We start from the raw sequence: 21,090 nt of genomic DNA on the forward strand, positions 1-21,090 counted from the left end.
GTCAAATGCAGCAGATAGATCTAGAAGAATAAGTAGTGAGTAATGGCCTTTAGCCTTAGCAGTTACCAGATCATTCACCACTTTAGTCAGTGCTGTCTCAGTGGAGTGTTGAGAGCGGAAGCCTGACTGAAGCGGGTCTAATAGGGTGTGAGAGTTAAGAAAGTTTGTGATGCGAGAGTAGACAAGTCTCTCCAGTAGCTTGGAGAGGCATGGGAGCTGAGAGATAGGACGATAGTTAGAGAGAGAGTTAGGGTCAGAATTCTGTTTTTTTAGAATAGGAGTAATCACTGCATGTTTGAGCAGAGATGGAAAAGTACCAGTAGCAAGAGAGAGATTGCAGATTTTAGTTAAGGTTGGAATAAGCACAGGAGATAGATTTTTAATGACTTGTGCAGGTATAGGATCTAGAGGAGAGGTAGTAGAGTAAGAGGATAAGAAGAGTGCGGATACTTCCTTTTCATTTGTGGGCTCAAACGAAGAGAAAGTGCCAGAGGGTTCAGGTAGGGAAGAGAGCGGGTTAGAGGTGGTAGAAGAGCATACCATTTCATCTCGGATGTTATCAATCTTGTCCTTAAAGTAGGAGGCAAGTTCTTGTGCACTGATGGTAGCCGGTGGGGGAGGAGGGGGAGGGTACAGAAGAGACTTAAATGTGTTAAAAAGTCGCCTAGGGTTGGTGGCATGAGAAGAGATGAGAGATTGGTAGTATGTTTGTTTGGCAGTGTCCAAAGCATTGCAGTAGGAGTAGTAGCTAGTCTTATATGTGAGGAAATCAGTCATATTACGAGATTTACGCCATTGGCGTTCTAATTTACGTGACTGATTTCGTAGTTGTCTTGTTGTTTTGGTGTGCCATGGTTGGCATCTAAGCCTACGTGGGGTATAGTGGGTAGCTGGAGCCACTTCATCAAGGGCTGTTTCAAGAGTCTGGTAGAGGTGGGAAACAGCAGAGTCAGGAGAGGTAAATGTAGAAATTAGTGAGAGCTGTTGTTGCAGGGAGGTGGTAAGTTGTGGAAAATTAATTGCATTAGTATTTCTGCGGGTTAGAGTAGGCTTGCATGATTTCTGTGTCAGTGAGCTTGAGGTAATGGAGGAGAGTGAGAGGGTAATGAGATTGTGATCAGAGAGAGGGAAGGGAGTGTTAGTAAAATCAGAGACTGAGCACAGCCTGGTGAAAACGAGGTCAAGGCAGTGACCTTCCTCATGAGTAGAGGAGTCAGACCACTGGGAGAGGCCAAGAGAGGAGGTTAGAGAGAGGAGTTTGGAGGCATGCAGAGATGGTGGACTGTCAATAGCAATATTGAAGTCACCCAGGATGATAGTGGAGATGTCAGAGGATAAGAAATGGGGGAGCCAGGCAGAGAAATTTTCCAGAAATTGAGATTTGGGAAGCCCAGGTGGGCGATAGATAGCAGCCACACGCAGAGAGAAAGGGGAAAAAACCCTAATAGAGTGAACTTCAAATGATGTAAATGTGAGGGAAGGAGCAGATGGTAGAACGGAGTATGTGAAGTCTTGTGACAGTAATATACCAACTCCACCTCCTTTGCAGTTACCAGGCCTAGAGGTGTGAGTGAGGTGGAAACCACCATGTGACAGTGCTGCAGGTGATGCCGTGTCTAATTGTGTGAGCCAGGTTTCTGTTATAGCCAGCAGGTTGAATTTGTGAGAGATAAAGAGGTCATGGATGGATGTTAATTTATTGCAAACAGAGCGTGCATTCAATAGGGCACATTTAAGTTGTTTGGGGTGTGGTGGGAGGCATGTGATATTTATGAGGTTTGATGAATTTCTAGTCTTAGAAGCCATTAAATCTGAATGGGACAGGTCAGGGCCTGGGTTTGGTGATATGTCACCAGCTAATAAGATTAGAAAGGAGAGATAGATAAAGGTGGATGTTTGTATTTTTTTGTATTGGTGGTGGGATGTGGATGTGAAAGTACAAGTAGAGAAGTAAGTAAAGAGCTCATGAGTGTTTAGAAGAGGGGAGTGCATAATGGAAGAGGCAATGTGCACAGAATTGTGAGTGTCAGGGAGATGATAGGATGAGTGAAGTTTGGTGAGTATTCCATGTAATGAAATGAGAAGTAGCAATGTAGTGAGCATGATCTGAATATGTTTGTGATCAGGTTAAGAAGAGTGGATAATGTGTATTAATAGTGTAAGTATTGTATTTACCTTGTTAGAAGTTGTTCAATGTTTTTAATTGTACATACAGTTTGTAACCAGAGGAGGGCGCTGCACAATACATAATACCACAATACAGTGTGTAACCAGAGGAGGGCGCTGCACAGTACGTATACATACAGTGTGTGACCATTGGAGGGCGCTGCACAGTACGTATACATACGGTGTGTGACCAAAGGAGGGCGCTGCACAGCACGTAATACCAGGCTGTACAGTACATAGTGTGTAACCAGAGGAGGGCGCTGCACAGTATGTAATACCAGGCTGTACAGTACATACAGTGTGTAACCGGAGGAGGGCGCTGCACAGTACATATACATACAGTGTGTGACCAGAGGAGGGCGCTGCACAGTACGTATACCAGGCTGTACAGTACATACAGTGTGAGACCAGAGGAGGGCACTGCACAGTACATAATACCAGGCTGTACAGTACATACAGTGTGTGACCAGATGAGGGCACTGCACAGTATGTAATACCAGGCTGTACAGTACATACAGTGTGTGACCAGAGGAGGGCGCTGCACAGTACATAATACCAGGCTGTACACTACATACAGTGTGTGACCAGACGAGGGCGCTGCACAGTACGTAATACCAGGCTGTATAGTACATACAGTGTGTGACCAGAGGAGGGCGCTGCACAGTACATAATACCAGGCTGTACACTACATACAGTGTGTGACCAGACGAGGGCGCTGCACAGTACGTAATACCAGGCTGTATAGTACATACAGTGAGTGACCAGAGGAGGCACTGCACAGTACATAAAACCAGGCTGTACAGTACATACAGTGTGTAACCAGAGGAGGGCGCTGCACAGTACGTAATACCAGGCTGTACAGTACATACAGTGTGTAACCAGAGGAGGGCGCTGCACAGTACATAATACCAGGCTGTACAGTACATACAGTGTGTAACCAGAGGAGGGCGCTGCACAGTACGTAATACCAGGCTGTACACTACATACAGTGTGTAACCAGAGGGCGCTGCACAGTATATAATACCAGGATGTACAGTACATACAGTGTGTAACCAGAGGAGGGCGCTGCACAGTACATAATACCAGGCTGTGTAGTACATACAGTGTGTGACCAGAGGAGGGCTCTGCACAGTACATAATACCAAGCTGTACACCACATACAGTGTGTAACCAGGGAAGGGCGCTGCACAGTACGTATACATACAGTGTGTCACCAGAGGAGGGCACTGCACAGTACGTAATACCAGGATGTACAGTACATACAGTGTGTAACCAGAGGAGGGCGCTGCACAGTACATAATACCAGGCTGTATAGTACATACAGTGTGTAACCAGAGGAGGGCGCTGCACAGTATGTAATACCAGGCTGTAAAGTACATACAGTGTGTAACCAGAGGAGGGCGCTGCACAGTATGTAATACCAGGATGTACAGTACATACAGTGTGTAACCAGAGGAGGGGAATGCACGGTACATAATACCAGGCTGTACACTACATACAGTATGTGACCAGAGGAGGGCGCTGCACAGTACATAATACCAGGCTGTATAGTACATACAGTGTGTAACCAGAGGAAGGGCGCTGCACAGTACGCAATACCAGGCTGTACAGTACATACAGTGTGTAACCAGAGGAGGGTGCTGCACAATACATAATACCAAAATACAGTGTGTAACCAAAGGAGGGTGCCGCACAGTACATAATACCAGGCTGTACAGTACATACAGTGTGTAACCAGAGGAGGGTGCTGCACAGTACGTAATACCAGGCTGTACAGTACATACAGTGTGTAACCAGAGGAGGGTGCTGCACAATACATAATACCACAATACAGTGTGTCACCAGAGGAGGGCACTGCACAGTATGTAATACCAGGCTGTACAGTACATACAGTGTGTGAGCAGATGAGGGCGCTGCACAGTATATAATACCAGGCTGTACAGTACATACAGTGTGTAACCAGAGGAGGGTGCTGCACAGTACGTAATACCAGGCTGTACAGTACATACAGTGTGTAACCAGAGGAGGGCGTTGCACAGTAAGTAATACCAGGCTGTACAGTACATACAGTGTGTAACCAGAGGAGGGCGCTGCACAGTACATAATACCAGGCTGTACAGTACATACAGTGTGTGACCAGAGGAGGGCGCTGCATAGTACATAATACCAGGATGTACAGTACATATAGTGTGTAACCAGAGGAGGGGGCTGCACAGTACATAATACTAAGCTGTACACCACATACAGTGTGTAACCAGAGGAGGGCGCAGCACAGTATGTAATACCAGGCTGTATAGTACATACAGTGTGTAACCGGAGGAGGGCGCTGCACAGTACATATACATACAGTGTGTAACCAGAGGAGGGCACAGCACAGTACGTAATACCAGGCTGTACAGTACATACAGTGTGTAACCAGAGGAGGGCGCTGCACAGTATGTAATACCAGGCTGTACAGTACATACAGTGTGTAACCAGAGGAGGGCGCTTCACAGTATGTAATACCAGGCTGTACAGTACATACAGTGTGTAACCGGAGGAGGGCGCTGCACAGTACGTATACATACAGTGTGTGACCAGAGGAGGGCGCTGCACAGTACGTATACATACGGTGTGTGACCAGAGAAGGGCGCTGCACAGTATGTAATACCAGGCTGTACACTACATACAGTGTGTGACCAGAGGTGGGCACTGCACAGTACATAATACCAGGCTGTACACCACATACAGTGTGTAACCAGAGAAGGTCGGTGCACAGTATGTAATACCAGGCTGTATAGTACATACAGTGTGTAACCAAAGGAGGGTGCTGCACAGTACATATACATACAGTGTGTGACCAGAGGAGGGTGCTGCACAGTATGTATACATACAGTGTGTGACCAGAGGAGGGCGCTGCACAGTACATATACATACAGTGTGTGACCAGAGGAGGGTGCTGCACAGTATGTAATACCAGGCTGTACACTACATACAGTGTGTGACCAGAGGTGGGCACTGCACAGTACATAATACCAGGCTGTACACCACAGACAGTGTGTAACCAGAGAAGGTCGGTGCACAGTATGTAATACCAGGCTGTATAGTACATACAGTGTGTAACCAGAGGAGGGCGCTGCACAGTACATTTACATACAGTGTGTGACCAGAGGAGGGTGCTGCACAGTACGTATACATACAGTGTGTAACCGGAGGAGGGCGCTGCACAGTACGTATACATACAGTGTGTGACCAGAGGAGGGTGCTGCACAGTACGTATACATACAGTGTGTAACCGGAGGAGGGCGCTGCACAGTACGTATACATACAGTGTGTGACCAGAGGAGGGCGCTGCACAGTACGTAATATCAGGCTGTACAGTACATACAGTGTGTAACCGGAGGAGGGCGCTGCACAGTACGTATACATACAGTGTGTGACCAGAGGAGGGCGCTGCACAGTACGTAATATCAGGCTGTATAGTACATACAGTGTGTAACCGGAGGAGGGCGCTGCACAGTACGTATACATACATTGTGTGACCAGAGGAGGGCGCTGCACAGTACGTATACATACAGTGTGTGACCAGAGGAGGGCGCTGCACAGTACATATACATACAGTGTGTGATCAGAGGAGGGCGCTGCACAGTACGTATACATCCAGTGCGTGACCAGAGGATGGCTCTGCACAATAAGTATATACAGTACAGTAGCAGCACTTGCACACACAATGGGCAGCACCAGGCGGTACAGACATTTGGGGCACCGGGTAGTAGCAGTGTTACATTACACCGTGTCCATGTGCTGGATGTAACGCCCCAGCAGCAGCGTACCTCGTGCCTCTCCTGCGCACAGCTCAGCCCTGGTGCTGGAAGAATAGGCCGCTGTGTGTCCGGCCTGACAGCTGCCAAGTAATAACATTACAAACAGGAAGTGGCCTCGGAGCCGTTAGCTGGAGGTAGGATTGCCAAGTCGGAGCAGCTAATCCCCAAATGCAGGACAGGAATAACATCTGTGTGTGCTGTATAACAAAGGGAGACTTGTTAGTGCAGTCACTACGGTCTCCGGGGAGTCGGCAGCCATCCTGCAAGTGGTATAACGTCGTAGTGCAGGCGAGTCGCCAGGCCACAGTACCCCAATCTGACGGCTAGATCACAGCTATCTCTGTATAGGAACGATCTGCAATATAACAAGGTGGGCGACAGCGCCCTGTAATCACACACACGCTCCACGGTGAGTGCTGACCATATAGTACATATAATGTATCGCCCCTGATCTTATAGCATTATAAGTAAGAGAGTAAATGGTTCCGCTGTCACCAGAGCATCAGATTCGGGGGGGCGCAGCCCAATATAACAGCAATTACTTTCCTAGAGGGACAATACAAAGTGTCATTCTTACATTTCCCAATTCCTCCTCTACTGACTTTTACCTCGTAAATCCCTTGACAAAGAAAAAGTGTAGGAATTGGGGGATGCCCTCTGCCCCCCGCTAATCCCCCAGCTAGCTAGCTGCTAAATTAGCTCTGTTCCAGGGCCCAGTTATTTTTACTAGATGTAAGCCCGTCGGCGCGGCCGGTCCCGCAGCAGCAGAATGAGCCGTACACTTCATTAGCTCAGCATTTATCAGAGCCAGTGAACTGTTATGTGTCGGACTTGCTTTACTTGGCATCAAATTCACATGGGTGCAGACAGACATGATGAAACGGCAGAACTATGAGCCCCCCGCCATAACAGCGGATGATCCAATAATCTGCTCACACACAGCAGTGGCGAACAGGAAAGCCAGCCAGGCAGTGCCCTCCACGGGCCCCTACTCACCTCTCGTGGGGGGGGGGGGGGGCAACAATCGGAGGGCCACTAAACTCTGAGACGTATATAGAATATACAAATAGAATTTCTATATTGACCCCCGATAACTCTCTATAGTGACCCCCCCCGATAATAACTCTCTATAGTGACCCCCGATATTAACTCTCAAGTGTCCCCCGATAATAATGCTCTATAGTGACCCCCCGATAATAACTCTCTATAGTGACCCCCCCCCATAATAACTCTCTATAGTGACCCCCCCGATAATAACTCTCTATAGTGACCCCCCCGATAATAACTCTCTATAGTGACCCCCGATATTAACTCTCAAGTGTCCCCCGATAATAATGCTCTATAGTGACCCCCCGATAATAACTCTCTATAGTGACCCCCCCCATAATAACTCTCTATAGTGACCCCCCCGATAATAACTCTCTATAGTGACCCCCCCGATAATAACTCTCTATAGTGACCCCCCCGATAATAACTCTCTATAGTGACCCCCCCGATAATAACTCTCTATAGTGACCCCCCCCGATAATAACTCTCTATAGTGACCCCCCCGATAATAACTCTCTATAGTGACCCCCCCCCCCCGATAATAACTCTCTATAGTGACCCCCCCGATAATAACTCTCTATACTGACCCCCCCGATAATAACTCTCTATAGTGACCCCCAATAATAATTCTATATAGTGACCCCCCCCCCGATAACTCTCTATAGTGACCCCCCAATAATAACTCTCTATAGTGACCCCCCCCGATAATAACTCTCTATAGTGACCCCCCCCAATAATAACTCTCTATAGTGACCCCCCCCAATAATAACTCTCTATAGTGACCCCCCGATAATAACTCTCTATAGTGACCCCCCCGATAATAACTCTCTATAGTGACCCCCCCGATAATAACTCTTTATAGTGACCCCTCCTATAATAACTCTCTATAGTGACCCCCCCGATAATAACTCTCTATAGTGACCCCCCCCCCCCCGATAATAACTCTTTATAGTGACCCCCCCGATAATAACTCTCTATAGTGACCCCCCCCGATAATAACTCTCTATAGTGACCCCCCCGATAATAACTCTCTATAGTGACCCCCCTGATAATAACTCTTTATAGTGACCCCCCCCTATAATAACTCTCTATAGTGACCCCCCCGATAATAACTCTCTATAGTGACCCCCCCCCCCGATAATAACTCTCTATAGTGACCCCCCCGATAATAACTCTCTATAGTGACCCCCCCGATATTAACTCTCTATAGTGACCCCCCCCCCCCGATAATAACTTTCTATAGTGACTCCCCGATAATAACTCTCTATAGTGACCCCCCCGATAATAACTCTCTATAGCAGGGGTGGCCAACCGGTCAGAGGTAAAGAGCCGAAAAATATCGGTGTCAAGCTAAAGAGCCGACATCATGCGCGTGCCGAAGGCGCATACCCCTTGGGTGGGTGTGATACAAATATGCCTCCAATAGTGGAGTGCCATATATACATATTCCCCCAATAGTGCCAGATACACATATGCCCCCCACTGTGCCAGGTATGCACCACACGGTGCCGGGTATGCCCCCACAGTGCCACAAACTGCTATGCCCCCACAGTGCCACAAACTGCTATGCCCCCACAGTGCAAATTTCCCATCAGCAGCACTCACCGTTGTTGCTGCTGCTGCTGCCAGGCAAGGAGAGGACAGTCTGGTGTCCCCCTGCAGTCCTCCTGTCATGTCACCGATGGGAGGAGAGCACAGCACACTGCGCGTCTCCTTCCCCCTCACTTCCCTGTGACTGGGCCGCCCACCAATCAAAGCTCGCTGGCCGGCTCCTGATTGGCTGCTGGCCTACGAGCTCTGATTGGCGGACGGCCCAGTCACAAGGATGCACAGTAAGGGGTAGGAGAGATGCGCGCTCTCCTCCCCTCAGAAGGAGAAGGGATTCAGGGAACCGGCAGCAGGGGGGCTGGGACAGATGGTGGGCGGCGGGCAGCAGTGGGAGCAGGAGCCGCACTTTACAAGGGGGAGAGCTGCATGAGGCTCAAGAGCCACAGGTTGGCCACCACTGCTCTATAGTGACCCCCGATAATAACTCTCTATAGTGACCCCCCATAATAACTCTCTGTAACGATCAGATCAGGTGATCGATCAAATTAACGTATGCCTCCTGTTATGATTATCTGTCCGGTCAATGTATGTCTGATATTGGTGTAATAGTTATGTCTCCTGTGAGTATTGGAATCAGGACATGTCTTGTATGTAAACTGTAGGTGACCCTGGTTTGAGTTTGAGGCCTGTATTCCCTCAGTGTGACATCTGTGGACTCCTCCGGAGTTAGGATGTAAGATAAGATCTGAGCCCCTCATAAACCATGGTCCAGGAGAAGAGGTTAGAGTTTGTCCCCTTCCTTCACATCTCTTATCAGTGGGTCTGCTATGCAAGGAAGGAGGATCAATCACTTTGAAACAGCAGACTGTAGAAAATACATTGCCAGGGACCTTCCACACTCCTTCAGCATGGAAAGAGTGGAATCCCAAGGGTGGGAGGGATGAGGGAGTCTGCAAGGTATAACTAAGACCTTTCTCCCTATAGTCAGTGTCACTACCTGGGGGTCTAGCAATCAGGCTGTAGGCGACGAGAGATTTCTTGTGGAGAACCCCCCCACTTCAGGATTGTAAGATACGGTTCTGTCTTTTTTTCCCTTTTTATTTTTGAAATTGCATTTAAAAATCGTTGTGTGTACTTTTAAAATCATTGTAATGTCTTGTAACCATTTTGTTTAAAGCTCTGTAGTATTTCTAGGAATAAATAATACATATTCCCAGTTCTGGTTCTGTGTTCTTAAGACTCATTAGCCTCAGGAGAGAAAGGCTGGAAAACGTTACCATTGTTATCTTGTATTGTGTGGTCAGGGGCGAGCCAAGCCGCCCCTTGCGCAGTTTCAGGCGCTAAAATCAGGTTTTGGCTGGTGGCAGTGTACCTCAAGGAAAGGACCCGAGTGTCCTGAGTGAACCCCAGTCACGGCCGGTGCTGCTCAGATTGACGTATCGGAGCAGGCGACCGGTGGGTCCGTGACATTTGGTGGCAAGCGGTGGGGTGGAGAATTAATTTTTCTCTTTAAGAACTTAAGTGAGTGTGGGTAGAATTTTGTGAGAAATACCCACATCACCAGAATCAGAACTCAAGAGCTTTACTATAGTTTTAAAAGTCACACAGTGGATGCAATTTCTGTTCCCTCCCTTCTCTTGTTTTTCTTTTCTATCATTTTATTTGACAAGTGTGAGACTCAGGATGGCTGATTACCAGCAGATGAGGAGAGATGACCTGGCGGTCGTGTGTGTGCAGAGGAATATCCCTTGGTCTGGCCAGAGTAGAAAACGTATGATTCAGGCACTAGTGGATGCCGATCGGACTCTAGCTGCTGGAGGAAACCAGTCCATGGACAATCCTACCCCAGGGGCTCAGTCAGCACTGGACAGTACAAACGATGCCGCGCCAGGGTTAAACCCTTCTGCTGGACCCAGCAAGTCTACACTGCAGAGCGACCTTCTAGCTGCTAGCAGGCAATTGAAGAATGTGAACCCCGTATTCGCTTTGCAGCTGGTGCAGTTCTGCCAAGGCATTGTCGACAGAGAGGCTGCGGAGCGCAAAGCCATTGTCGACAGAGAGGCTGCGGAGCGCAAAGCCAGACGAGAGGCTGAGGAGCGCAAAGCCGTACGTGAGGCTGAGAAGCGCAAAGCCGTACGAGAGGCTGAGGAGCGCAAAGCCGTACGAGAGGCTGCAGAGCGTCAGGCCGAGCGTGAGTACCAGTTGGAACTGGTGAGGCTCAGGGGGCTGATCGCTGTTGGTGAACCAGTGGAGGATGATACAGGGCATCATGATGGCGAACCTTTACGTGAGACTTTATCTGCCGTGGCTACTGAGTTAGCAGGAGATGGGCTTCGTACTGAACTTTTACTGTCTGCGGAAGTAAATAATGTGTTGGATCATGGTGTGGACTCTGTTATCAATCATGGGGAGCCTAACAAGGGACAGAGGTCCCAAATGACCGCTGACGCGAATTTCACCGGACCGCGTCATGCACAGTTCCCTGTCTTGGAAGCAGACAGAGGAAGCCAAGTGAGTGTCAGCTTGGTTGTGAATAATGAGCTGGCCCTGGACACTACAGCCGATGCTCAGAGAGGTGACACCTCTGCTAGCACCAGGGAGACTGTAGGATGTGTGGCAGTCAGGGAGACTGCAGAGTACAAATCCCCTACAGCACCAGAAGAGCCCAGTGAGTATTCTGACCCATATGGTGATGATTATCCGTTTAGGCTTATGAGCCCAGAGGAACTCACTACAGAATGTCAGCTGCAAGGTATCTCCTGCCCCAACAATTCCCGCTGGGAGATGATCAAGCGGCTCACCCGTGCACGAAATGATGAGCGCAATGTTTTCGGCATGTATCGCGGTGAGTTTCTAACCTGGGGTCCCGATGCGACTCCTTGGTTGCTGCTGAGAGACCTGACGGACTGTTTTGAAATAGCGCAGCAATATGCTTATGATTGTAAAAAGCTCGATACTCCATGGTGGAAAGAGCAGTGCCGCTGGGCAGAGGCTGAAAGGAATCGCCTGGAACAGCTTCTATCACCAGCTATGGAACCAACGACACAGCCTACCGGGGTTTCCCTCATGGACATGGTACCCGGGCCTGCTACAATCGGTGTGGAACCTGTTCCAGAGACCTCACATCACAAGGCCCAGTTTAAACTGCTGGAAGATGTGAGCAGCATGTTCCCTCCCGTTGCTCCAGATTTGTTGCTGGAAGCGGCTGGCTGCATAGTGAAAGTATGCAGGGGAGAGACTATGTCGGAAATAGGAATGGGACTTTCTGACTGTATGCACACAAGTATGTGTGGGACTACTGATGTGGGACTTTTATTAACTCCACACAGATCTGTCGCTAACCCTTCTGAACCATATGATGCATCTCAGGTAGTATGTAACCATGCTGAACATTGCAATGTTGTTATTTTGTGTGAAGCCCCTGGGATGATCTGTGACAGTGCCGTACCTTCTGTGGAGGTAGGGGAGGGTGAGATAGAGACAGGTATAGTGGGTAATCCTTGCCAGTTTGTGGGGTTAAACAAATGCCCTAATCTGGTTGGGAATGAGACACCCTCACTCATCAGTGGTAGGAGTGCTGATGGTGATGTCATTAAGGTTGCTGTGCCAGACGTTAACCCTGTTCTTCCAGTGATGTCTGGTTGTGACATCGTGCCAGGGGTCGCTAACTGCAGAAATGGGACAGATCTGAGTTGGTTGCAGGCAGCGCATGTACCTGCCAATAAGTTACTGGTGACAACATGCTCAGATAACCCCATTCCTGCTCAGAGACAATGGGACCCAGATATAGCGTTTTTGCCACGGTGCAATTGTAAGCCAGCAGGATGGGCCCCATGTGTTGTGGAAGATGCACAGGCTAATTTGCAGGTATTGCAGGATGTCTCCCCAGGTTATGATATTGATGTTACTGTTGATAATGTGATGTCTTGCGCTACTGTGGGAAATGTGGTACCAGGTATAATAAGTGACCCGGTGGGTCCTGTGTGCACTGTAGACCTGTCAGATAGGGAGAGAGTGTCCCTTACTGCAGCTTTCCCCCAAAACCCCCCTCCTTACTGTAGCCACACAAACACAGATACAGGAACCCAGCAGGGGTTCCCTCCAGACACTGAGAACTCTCCAGAGAGTGCATTTTTCCAGCATCACTGGATAACGGATGCCTCTCCTGAGAACCTCAGTGGCACCACCCCAGGCACAGAACCTGCGGGTCTGGGAGGGAAGGTCAGGCTCAGGAAGGTGTCCTGGACTGACATGGAAAGCTCGGCTTTCCACGCAGAACTGAGAATCAACCCGGCACAGGCTGCCCCATACCTGGGAAGTGGGAAAGATACCCCTGGGTACAGTGAGAGGGTTGTGTCAGGAATAGAGCCAGTGGCTAGTAGGGAAGCTGCTGGGTGTAACCAGAAGGGTGGGAGGGCCCGCGAAGCACAGGTAAATTCAGCTCCATTAACCTCAGAAAAGCTGAGCTGGGATGTTCCCAAGACAGGGGACAAGGACCTGCTGGTATTCCCCCTTGCAGAAACGTGCCCCCCTTCACAATTCACACACACAGACGGCGAATCTCCTCACAAAAGGATGAGGTGTGAGGGGTTGAGTGAGTGGACCTTCCCCCCAGTGAAGGGGAGGGGGGGTCAGTCAGCTCAGGAGAGGTGCTGGGAAGACATTTTTAAGTCTGTATATAGTGCTGGGAGAATGCCCCACACCTGTGGTATAGTTAAACGTGCCGAGTTGCGAGTCCCAGGGCGATGGCCGTTTGGGGTGTGGAGGAATGGTCTGGTACTGATCTCAGTGAGTAAGGCCAAACTGCCAGCTGCAGGGGAGAATCCGTGTCCAGGAGTCCGACGCACAGCTGTGGTGGGCTGTGTCATTGCCAGCCGGGATGGACACAGCTCCCACTATATCAGTGTGCTCACAGACTATGGGTTCGAGGACACCTGTGTGCTTTTAGTTTGCAATCTCCTGCGAGAGGGACAGGGACTATGCCCATTGCCCACCCTAGCCACGGCTATGGCGTCCGGTGGTCCCATGACAGACGTCAAGTATAAGAAAGTGTTTGTACAAATTCAGCAGAATCAGTGGCAGTCTGTCTCAGCACAGAGACCACTGTTACCTGTCCAGGTGATGTAGTTAATAGCGCACTGATGAGACGGTGACGTGGGTCACCGCCTCTGTGCGCCATTTTAAAAGGGGGAGGTGTAACGATCAGATCAGGTGATCGATCAAATTAACGTATGCCTCCTGTTATGATTATCTGTCCGGTCAATGTATGTCTGATATTGGTGTAATAGTTATGTCTCCTGTGAGTATTGGAATCAGGACATGTCTTGTATGTAAACTGTAGGTGACCCTGGTTTGAGTTTGAGGCCTGTATTCCCTCAGTGTGACATCTGTGGACTCCTCCGGAGTTAGGATGTAAGATAAGATCTGAGCCCCTCATAAACCATGGTCCAGAAGAAGAGGTTAGAGTTTGTCCCCTTCCTTCACATCTCTTATCAGTGGGTCTGCTATGCAAGGAAGGAGGATCAATCACTTTGAAACAGCAGACTGTAGAAAATACATTGCCAGGGACCTTCCACACTCCTTCAGCATGGAAAGAGTGGAATCCCAAGGGTGGGAGGGATGAGGGAGTCTGCAAGGTATAACTAAGACCTTTCTCCCTATAGTCAGTGTCACTACCTGGGGGTCTAGCAATCAGGCTGTAGGCGACGAGAGATTTCTTGTGGAGAACCCCCCCACTTCAGGATTGTAAGATACGGTTCTGTCTTTTTTCCCTTTTTATTTTTGAAATTGCATTTAAAAATCGTTGTGTGTACTTTTAAAATCATTGTAATGTCTTGTAACCATTTTGTTTAAAGCTCTGTAGTATTTCTAGGAATAAATAATACATATTCTCAGTCCTGGTTCTGTGTTCTTAAGACTCATTAGCCTCAGAAGCGAAAGGCTGGAAAACGTTACCATTGTTATCTTGTATTGTGTGGTCAGGGGCGAGCCAAGCCGCCCCTTGCGCAGTTTCAGGCGCTAAAATCAGGTTTTGGCTGGTGGCAGTGTACCTCAAGGAAAGGACCCGAGTGTCCTGAGTGAACCCCAGTCACGGCCGGTGCTGCTCAGATTGACATATCGGAGCAGGCGACCGGTGGGTCCGTGACACTCTTTATATAGTGACCCCCCATAATAACTCTCTATAGTGACCCCCGATAATAACTCTCTATAGTGACCCCCCATAATAACTCTCTATAGTGACCCCCCGATAACTCTCTATAGTGACCCCCCGATAAGAACTCTCTATAGTGACCCCCGATAATAACGCTCTATAGTGACCCCCGATAATAACTCTCTATAGTGACCCCCGATAATAACGCTCTATAGTGACCCCCTGATAATAAGTAGTAGTACGTTTATTTATAAGGCGCCACAAAGTGTTCGCAGCGCCGTACATAGCAAACAAAAAACAAATTACAGGGTAACGTACAGGGTGTGTTGATAAAATACAGCATAAATAGGGGTATAGCTGGTAGAACTAAAATCAGCATCAGTTCAGAAGTAGGTGTGGAAATTGTCGAGGAGACTGAAGATGAAGTAGAGGAAGGGAAGAACAGGACAGGAGCACAGGTGAGGTAATGAGGTAGGGTGAGTACGTGAGGAAGGAGGGCCCTGCTCATAAGAGTTAACATACTAAAAATAGGTGGGTGGACGAACGAAATACAATAGGATAAGTAGGAACGGAGGGGAGCGGAGGCAGGATAGGAGGATCAAAAGAGGTTAGGAGGAGGGATAGGCTAGTCGAAAAAAGTGGGTTTTGAGGGAGCGCTTGAAGGAGGTAAGGGAATCAGAAAGCCTGATGGGTGGCGGGAGGTTGTTCCAGTGCAGGGGGGCAGCGCGAGAGAAGTCTTGGACACGGGAGTGGGAGGAGGTGATTAGGTGAGAGGTCAGTCGGCGGTCAGCGATGGAGCGAAGAGGACGGGAGGGAGTGTGGATAGAGATCAGTGAAGAGAGGTAAGGAGCGGTGGAGGAGGAGAGAGCCTTGTAGGTGGTGGTGAGGAGTTTAAAGAGAACTTTAAAGAGAATAATAACTCTCTATAGTGACCCCAGATAATAACTCTCTATAGTGACTCCCCGATAATAACTCTCTATAGTGACCCCCCGATAATAACTCTCTATAGTGACTCCCCGATAATAACTCTCTATAGTGACCCCCCGATAATAACTCTCTATAGTGACCCCCGATAATAAAGCTCTATAGTGACCCCCCGATAATAACTCTCTATAGTGACCCCCCCCCGATAATAAGTCTCTATAGTGACCCCCCCCGATAATAACTCGGTACTTGTGAGTTATCCGGGCTGCCGATTTTTTCATCGCGCCCGAAATCGTGTCTTTTAACATTACTGTCTATGGGAAATCGTGGGCATCGCGTCGCGGCTCCTTATAACGGCCACGACCGACGCAATGCCCACGATTTCCCATAGACAGTAATGTTAAAAGACACGATGGACCCGATTTCCGACACGATTTCCCATAGACAGTAATGTTAAAAGACGCGATGGACCCGATTTCCCATAGACAGTAATGTTAAAAGACGCGATGGACCCGATTTCCCATAGACAGCAATGTTAAAATAAAATTACAATGTGAAATTGGCCAATATGTTTTTAAAATAAATGTTTCATGGCCCCCCACCACCGTTAACGCCACCCCGCTATTGACGCCAACCCGAAGCGTGGCGAGCGCAGCGAGGCCGCGAGGGGCGGCGGTACGCGTCCTCCGACCTTTTCATGCCCTACTATCCACTAGGGCGTGGAGTGAGAATAGAATAGTGTGGCGAGCGCAGCGAGCCACCGAGCCCGAAGCGTGGCGAGCGCAGCGAGCCCACGAGGGGCGGCGGTACGCGTCCTCCGACCTTTTCATGCCCTACTATCCACTAGGGCGTGGAGTGAGAATAGAATAGTGTGGCGAGCGCAGCGAGCCACCGAGCCCGAAGCGTGGCGAGCGCAGCGAGCCCACGAGGGGCGGCGGTACGCGTCCTCCGACCTTTTCATGCCCTACTATCCACTAGGGCGTGGAGTGAGAATAGAATAGTGTGGCGAGCGCAGCGAGCCACCGAGCCCGAAGCGTGGCGAGCGCAGCGAGCCCCGCGGACACCTTCACAGGTATCCGTGTGCCCTTGCGGGCTTCACAGGTGTCCGCTGCGCTCGCCACACTATTCTATTCTCACTCCACGCCCTAGTGGATAGTAGGGCATGAAAAGGTCGGAGGACGCGTACCGCCGCCGCTCGCCACGCTTCGGGTTGGCGTCAATAGCGGGGTGGCGTTATCGGTGGTGGGGGGCCATGAAACCTTTTTTTTTAAAACATATCCAATGTGAAATGGCCATATTGGCCAATTTCACATGGTCATTTTATTTTAACATTGCTGTCTATGGGAAATCGGGTCCATCGCGTCTTTTAACATTACTGTCTATGGGAAATCGCGGGCATCGCGTCGGTCGGGTGTCCTTAAGTTAACCAAACTTAAGGACAAAATCGGCAGCCCGGATAACTCACAAGTACCAATAACTCTATAGTGACCCCCGATAATAACTCTCTATAGTGACCCCCAATAATAACTCTCTATAGTGACCCCCCCGATAATAACTCTATAGTGCCCCCCCCCGATAATAACTCTCTATAGTGACCCCCCGATAATAACTCTCTATAGTGACCCTCAATAAAAATTCTATATAGTGACCCCCGATAATAACGCTCTATAGTGACCCCCCCGATAATAACTCTATAGTGACCCCCCCCCGATAATAACTCTATAGTGACCCCCCCCCCCCCCCGATAATAACTCTATAGTGACCCCCCCCGATAATAACTTTCTATAGTGACCCCCCGATAATAACTCTCTATAGTGACCCCCGATAATAACTCTCTATAGTGACCCCCCGATAATAACTCTCTATAGTGACCCCCCCGATAATAACTCTCTATAGTGACCCCCGATAATAACTCTCTATAGTGACCCCCCGATAATAACTCTCTATAGTGACCCCCCGATAATAACTCTCTATAGTGACCCCCCGATAATAACTCTCTATAGTGACCCCCCCCCCCCCCGATAATAATGCTCTATAGTGACCCCCCCGATAATAACTCTCTATAGTGACCCCCGATAATAACTTTCTATAGTGACCCCCCGATAATAACTTTCTATAGTGACCCCCGAAAATAAATCTCTATAGTGACCCCCGATAATAACTCTCTATAGTGACTTCTGATAATAACTCTCTATAGTGACCCCCCGATAATAAATCTCTCTATAGTGACCCCCCGATAATAACTCTCTATAGTGACCCCCGATAATAACTTTCTATAGTGACCCCCGAAAATAAATCTCTATAGTGATCCCCGATAATAACTCTCTATAGTGACTTCTGATAATAACTCTCTATAGTGACCCCCCGATAATAAATCTCTATAGTGATCCCGATAATAACTCTCTATAGTGACTTCTGATAATAACTCTCTATAGTGACCCACGATAATAAATCTCTTTATAGTGACCCCCCGATAATAACTCTCTATAGTGACTTCTGATAATAACTCTCTATAGTGACCCCCCGATAATAAATCTCTCTATAGTGACCCCCCGATAATAACTCTCTATAGTGACCCCCGATAATAACTTTCTATAGTGACCCCCGAAAATAAATCTCTATAGTGATCCCCGATAATAACTCTCTATAGTGACTTCTGATAATAACTCTCTATAGTGACCCCCCGATAATAAATCTCTATAGTGATCCCGATAATAACTCTCTATAGTGACTTCTGATAATAACTCTCTATAGTGACCCACGATAATAAATCTCTTTATAGTGACCCCCCGATAATAACTCTCTATAGTGACCCCCCGATAATAACTCTCTATAGTGACCCCCCGATAATAACTCTCTATAGTGACCCCCCGATAATAACTCTCTATAGTGACCCCCCGATAATAACTCTCTATAGTGACCCCCCGATAATAACTCTATAGTGACCCCCGATAATAACTCTCTATAGTGACCCCCGATAATAACTCTCTATAGTGACCCCCGATAATAACTCTCTATAGTGACCCCCGATAATAACTCTCTATAGTGACCCCCAATAATAACTCTCTATAGTGACCCCCCGATAATAACTCTCTATAGTGACCCCCCGATAATAACTCTCTATAGTGACCCCCCGATAATAACTCTCTATAGTGACCCCCCGATAATAACTCTATAGTGACCCCCGATAATAACTCTCTATAGTGACCCCCGATAATAACTCTCTATAGTGACCCCCGATAATAACTCTCTATAGTGACCCCCAATAATAACTCTCTATAGTGACCCCCAATAATAATTCTCTATAGTGACCCCCCAATAATAACTCCCCCGATAATAAACATAAGGAACTGTCAAACACCCTTTTTTCTGCTTGATAGGAATCTAGGACGAGAGGGCACGAGTTTAGAGTCAGAGCAGTCAAACACTGGAACTCTCTGTGTCGGCAGACACTATAAATACGTTTAATATAAGGTTGGATAAACACTTATTGGTTAATAACATCCACGGCGCAGTGTAAGTCACAGTACTAAAGTCCTATGTAGACAGAGATCGCTATAAAGCCATTGGCATCACGGAAGCGCAGAATTACCTGTTATGACGTTAATGTCCGGGTATTCGCTCTCGCACAGTCTGACCGCTTTACTGTCCCTCTCGAACGCCTCTCGCAGTTCCTTCTTCACGGCGGCAGAGCCGCAGAGCCGGTACAGCCCCACCACCTGCGGCAGAGGGATAAGCATCGTCACTGACGGACTACAGATACAAGAGATTCTAATGCAAACCAATAGCATGTAACGGGGGTCAGGGTGCACATGACAGGATCCAGTGCAGCAGCACATACGTTTCCCGGGCATTTAGCGTGCGGCGCGTTGTGAGCGCTTGTTTCATTATTTGCACGACGTAATTGGAAGGTTATATTCACCACAACAGGCGCACACTGACTACCCCGAGGAGCTGTCAGTTCCAGGCGTTTGGCTTCCACAAGATACAATGAATAAGATTGAACGCACAATTCCAACCATCTAACTACAGCGTATTACTAGCAGTGGCCTCTGTAACTTCAATTACGCAGCATTCTATTATTAACAGATGAAATCCCTTTATTGCCCTGGTAGTAACATGAATACAGTGGATGTGGAGGTTTCGGGCCGGTACCCCAGCTGTGCGGCATTATGCGGAGTACGGATTCCGTTATGTGACTCAGATTGCCACGTAGTACACTAATCACACACACACACACACACACACACACACACACACACACACACACACACACACACATCACACGTCACCATGAACAACAGAACACATACAAACTGACCGATATCACTCAGTGACATCATCAGGTCTCTGCTCTGTACATTCAGTCATTGTTGTCAAATTAAGCAGCATGTACGGATGATGGGGGGGCATTAGTGACCGCAGTAGCGTACACACTGGGCGATATCGCACAAGATCAATCAGAAGGGACAAAAAGAGAGTTATCATGTAGAAGATGGCATAGTGTGTGCCCAGCCTCAGTACGCCACGCAGAGTGAGTGAGCCGCTAGATCCCCAGCCTCAGTACACCACACAGAGTGAGTGAGCCACTAGATCCCCAGCCTCAGTACGCCACGCAGAGTGAGTGAGCCGCTAGATCCCCAGCCTCAGTACGCCACGCAGCGTGAGTGAGCCGCTAGATCCCCAGCCTCAGTACGCCACGCAGAGTGAGTGAGCCGCTAGATCCCCAGCCTCAGTACGCCACGCAGCGTGAGTGAGCCGCTAGATCCCCAGCCTCAGTACGCCACGCAGAGTGAGTGAGCCGCTAGATCCCAAGCCTCAGTACGCCACGCAGAGTGAGTGAGCCGCTAGATCCCCAGCCTCAGTACGCCACGCAGAGTGAGTGAGCCGCTAGATCCCCAGCCTCAGTACGCCACGCAGCGTGAGTAAGCCGCTAGATCCCCAGCCTCAGTACGCCACGCAGAGTGAGTGAGCCGCTAGATCCCGAGCCTCAGTACGCCACACAGAGTGAGTGAGCCGCTAGATCCCCAGCCTCAGTACGCCACGCAGAGTGAGTGAGCCGCTAGATCCCCAGCCTCAGTACACCACGCAGCGTGAGTGAGCCACTAGATCCCCAGCCTCAGTACACCACACAGAGTGAGTGAGCCGCTAGATCCCCAGCCTCAGTACGCCACGCAGGGTGAGTGAGCCACTAGATCCCCAGCCTCAGTACGCCACGCAGCGTGAGTGAGCCACTAGATCCCCAGCCTCAGTACGCCACGCAGCATGAGCCGCTAGATCCCCAGCCTCAGTACGCCACGCAGAGTGAGTGAGCTGCTAGATCCCCAGCCTCTGTATGCCACGCAGAGTGAGTGAGCCACTAGATCCCCAGTACGCCATGCAGAGTGAGTGAGCCACTAGATCCCCAGCCTCAGTACGCCACGCAGCATGTGCTGCTAGATCCCCAGCCTC

The 21,090-nt window shown here is 49.0% G+C and overlaps 1 protein-coding gene across 1 annotated transcript in view; it reads right to left on the reverse strand.

Moving 5' to 3' along the window:
• SYDE2 (synapse defective Rho GTPase homolog 2) overlaps positions 1-21,090 on the reverse strand; it is a 66,163-nt gene that overhangs the window by 12,953 nt on the left and 32,120 nt on the right. Inside the window, 1 exon segment of the mRNA XM_083157891.1 lies at positions 19,232-19,358. Within this exon segment, the coding sequence (XP_083014017.1) occupies positions 19,232-19,358 (127 nt within the window).

Source organism: Crinia signifera, chromosome 8, assembly GCF_055691185.1.
Source record: "Crinia signifera chromosome 8, ASM5569118v1, whole genome shotgun sequence".
Lineage (NCBI taxonomy): Eukaryota > Metazoa > Chordata > Amphibia > Anura > Myobatrachidae > Crinia > Crinia signifera.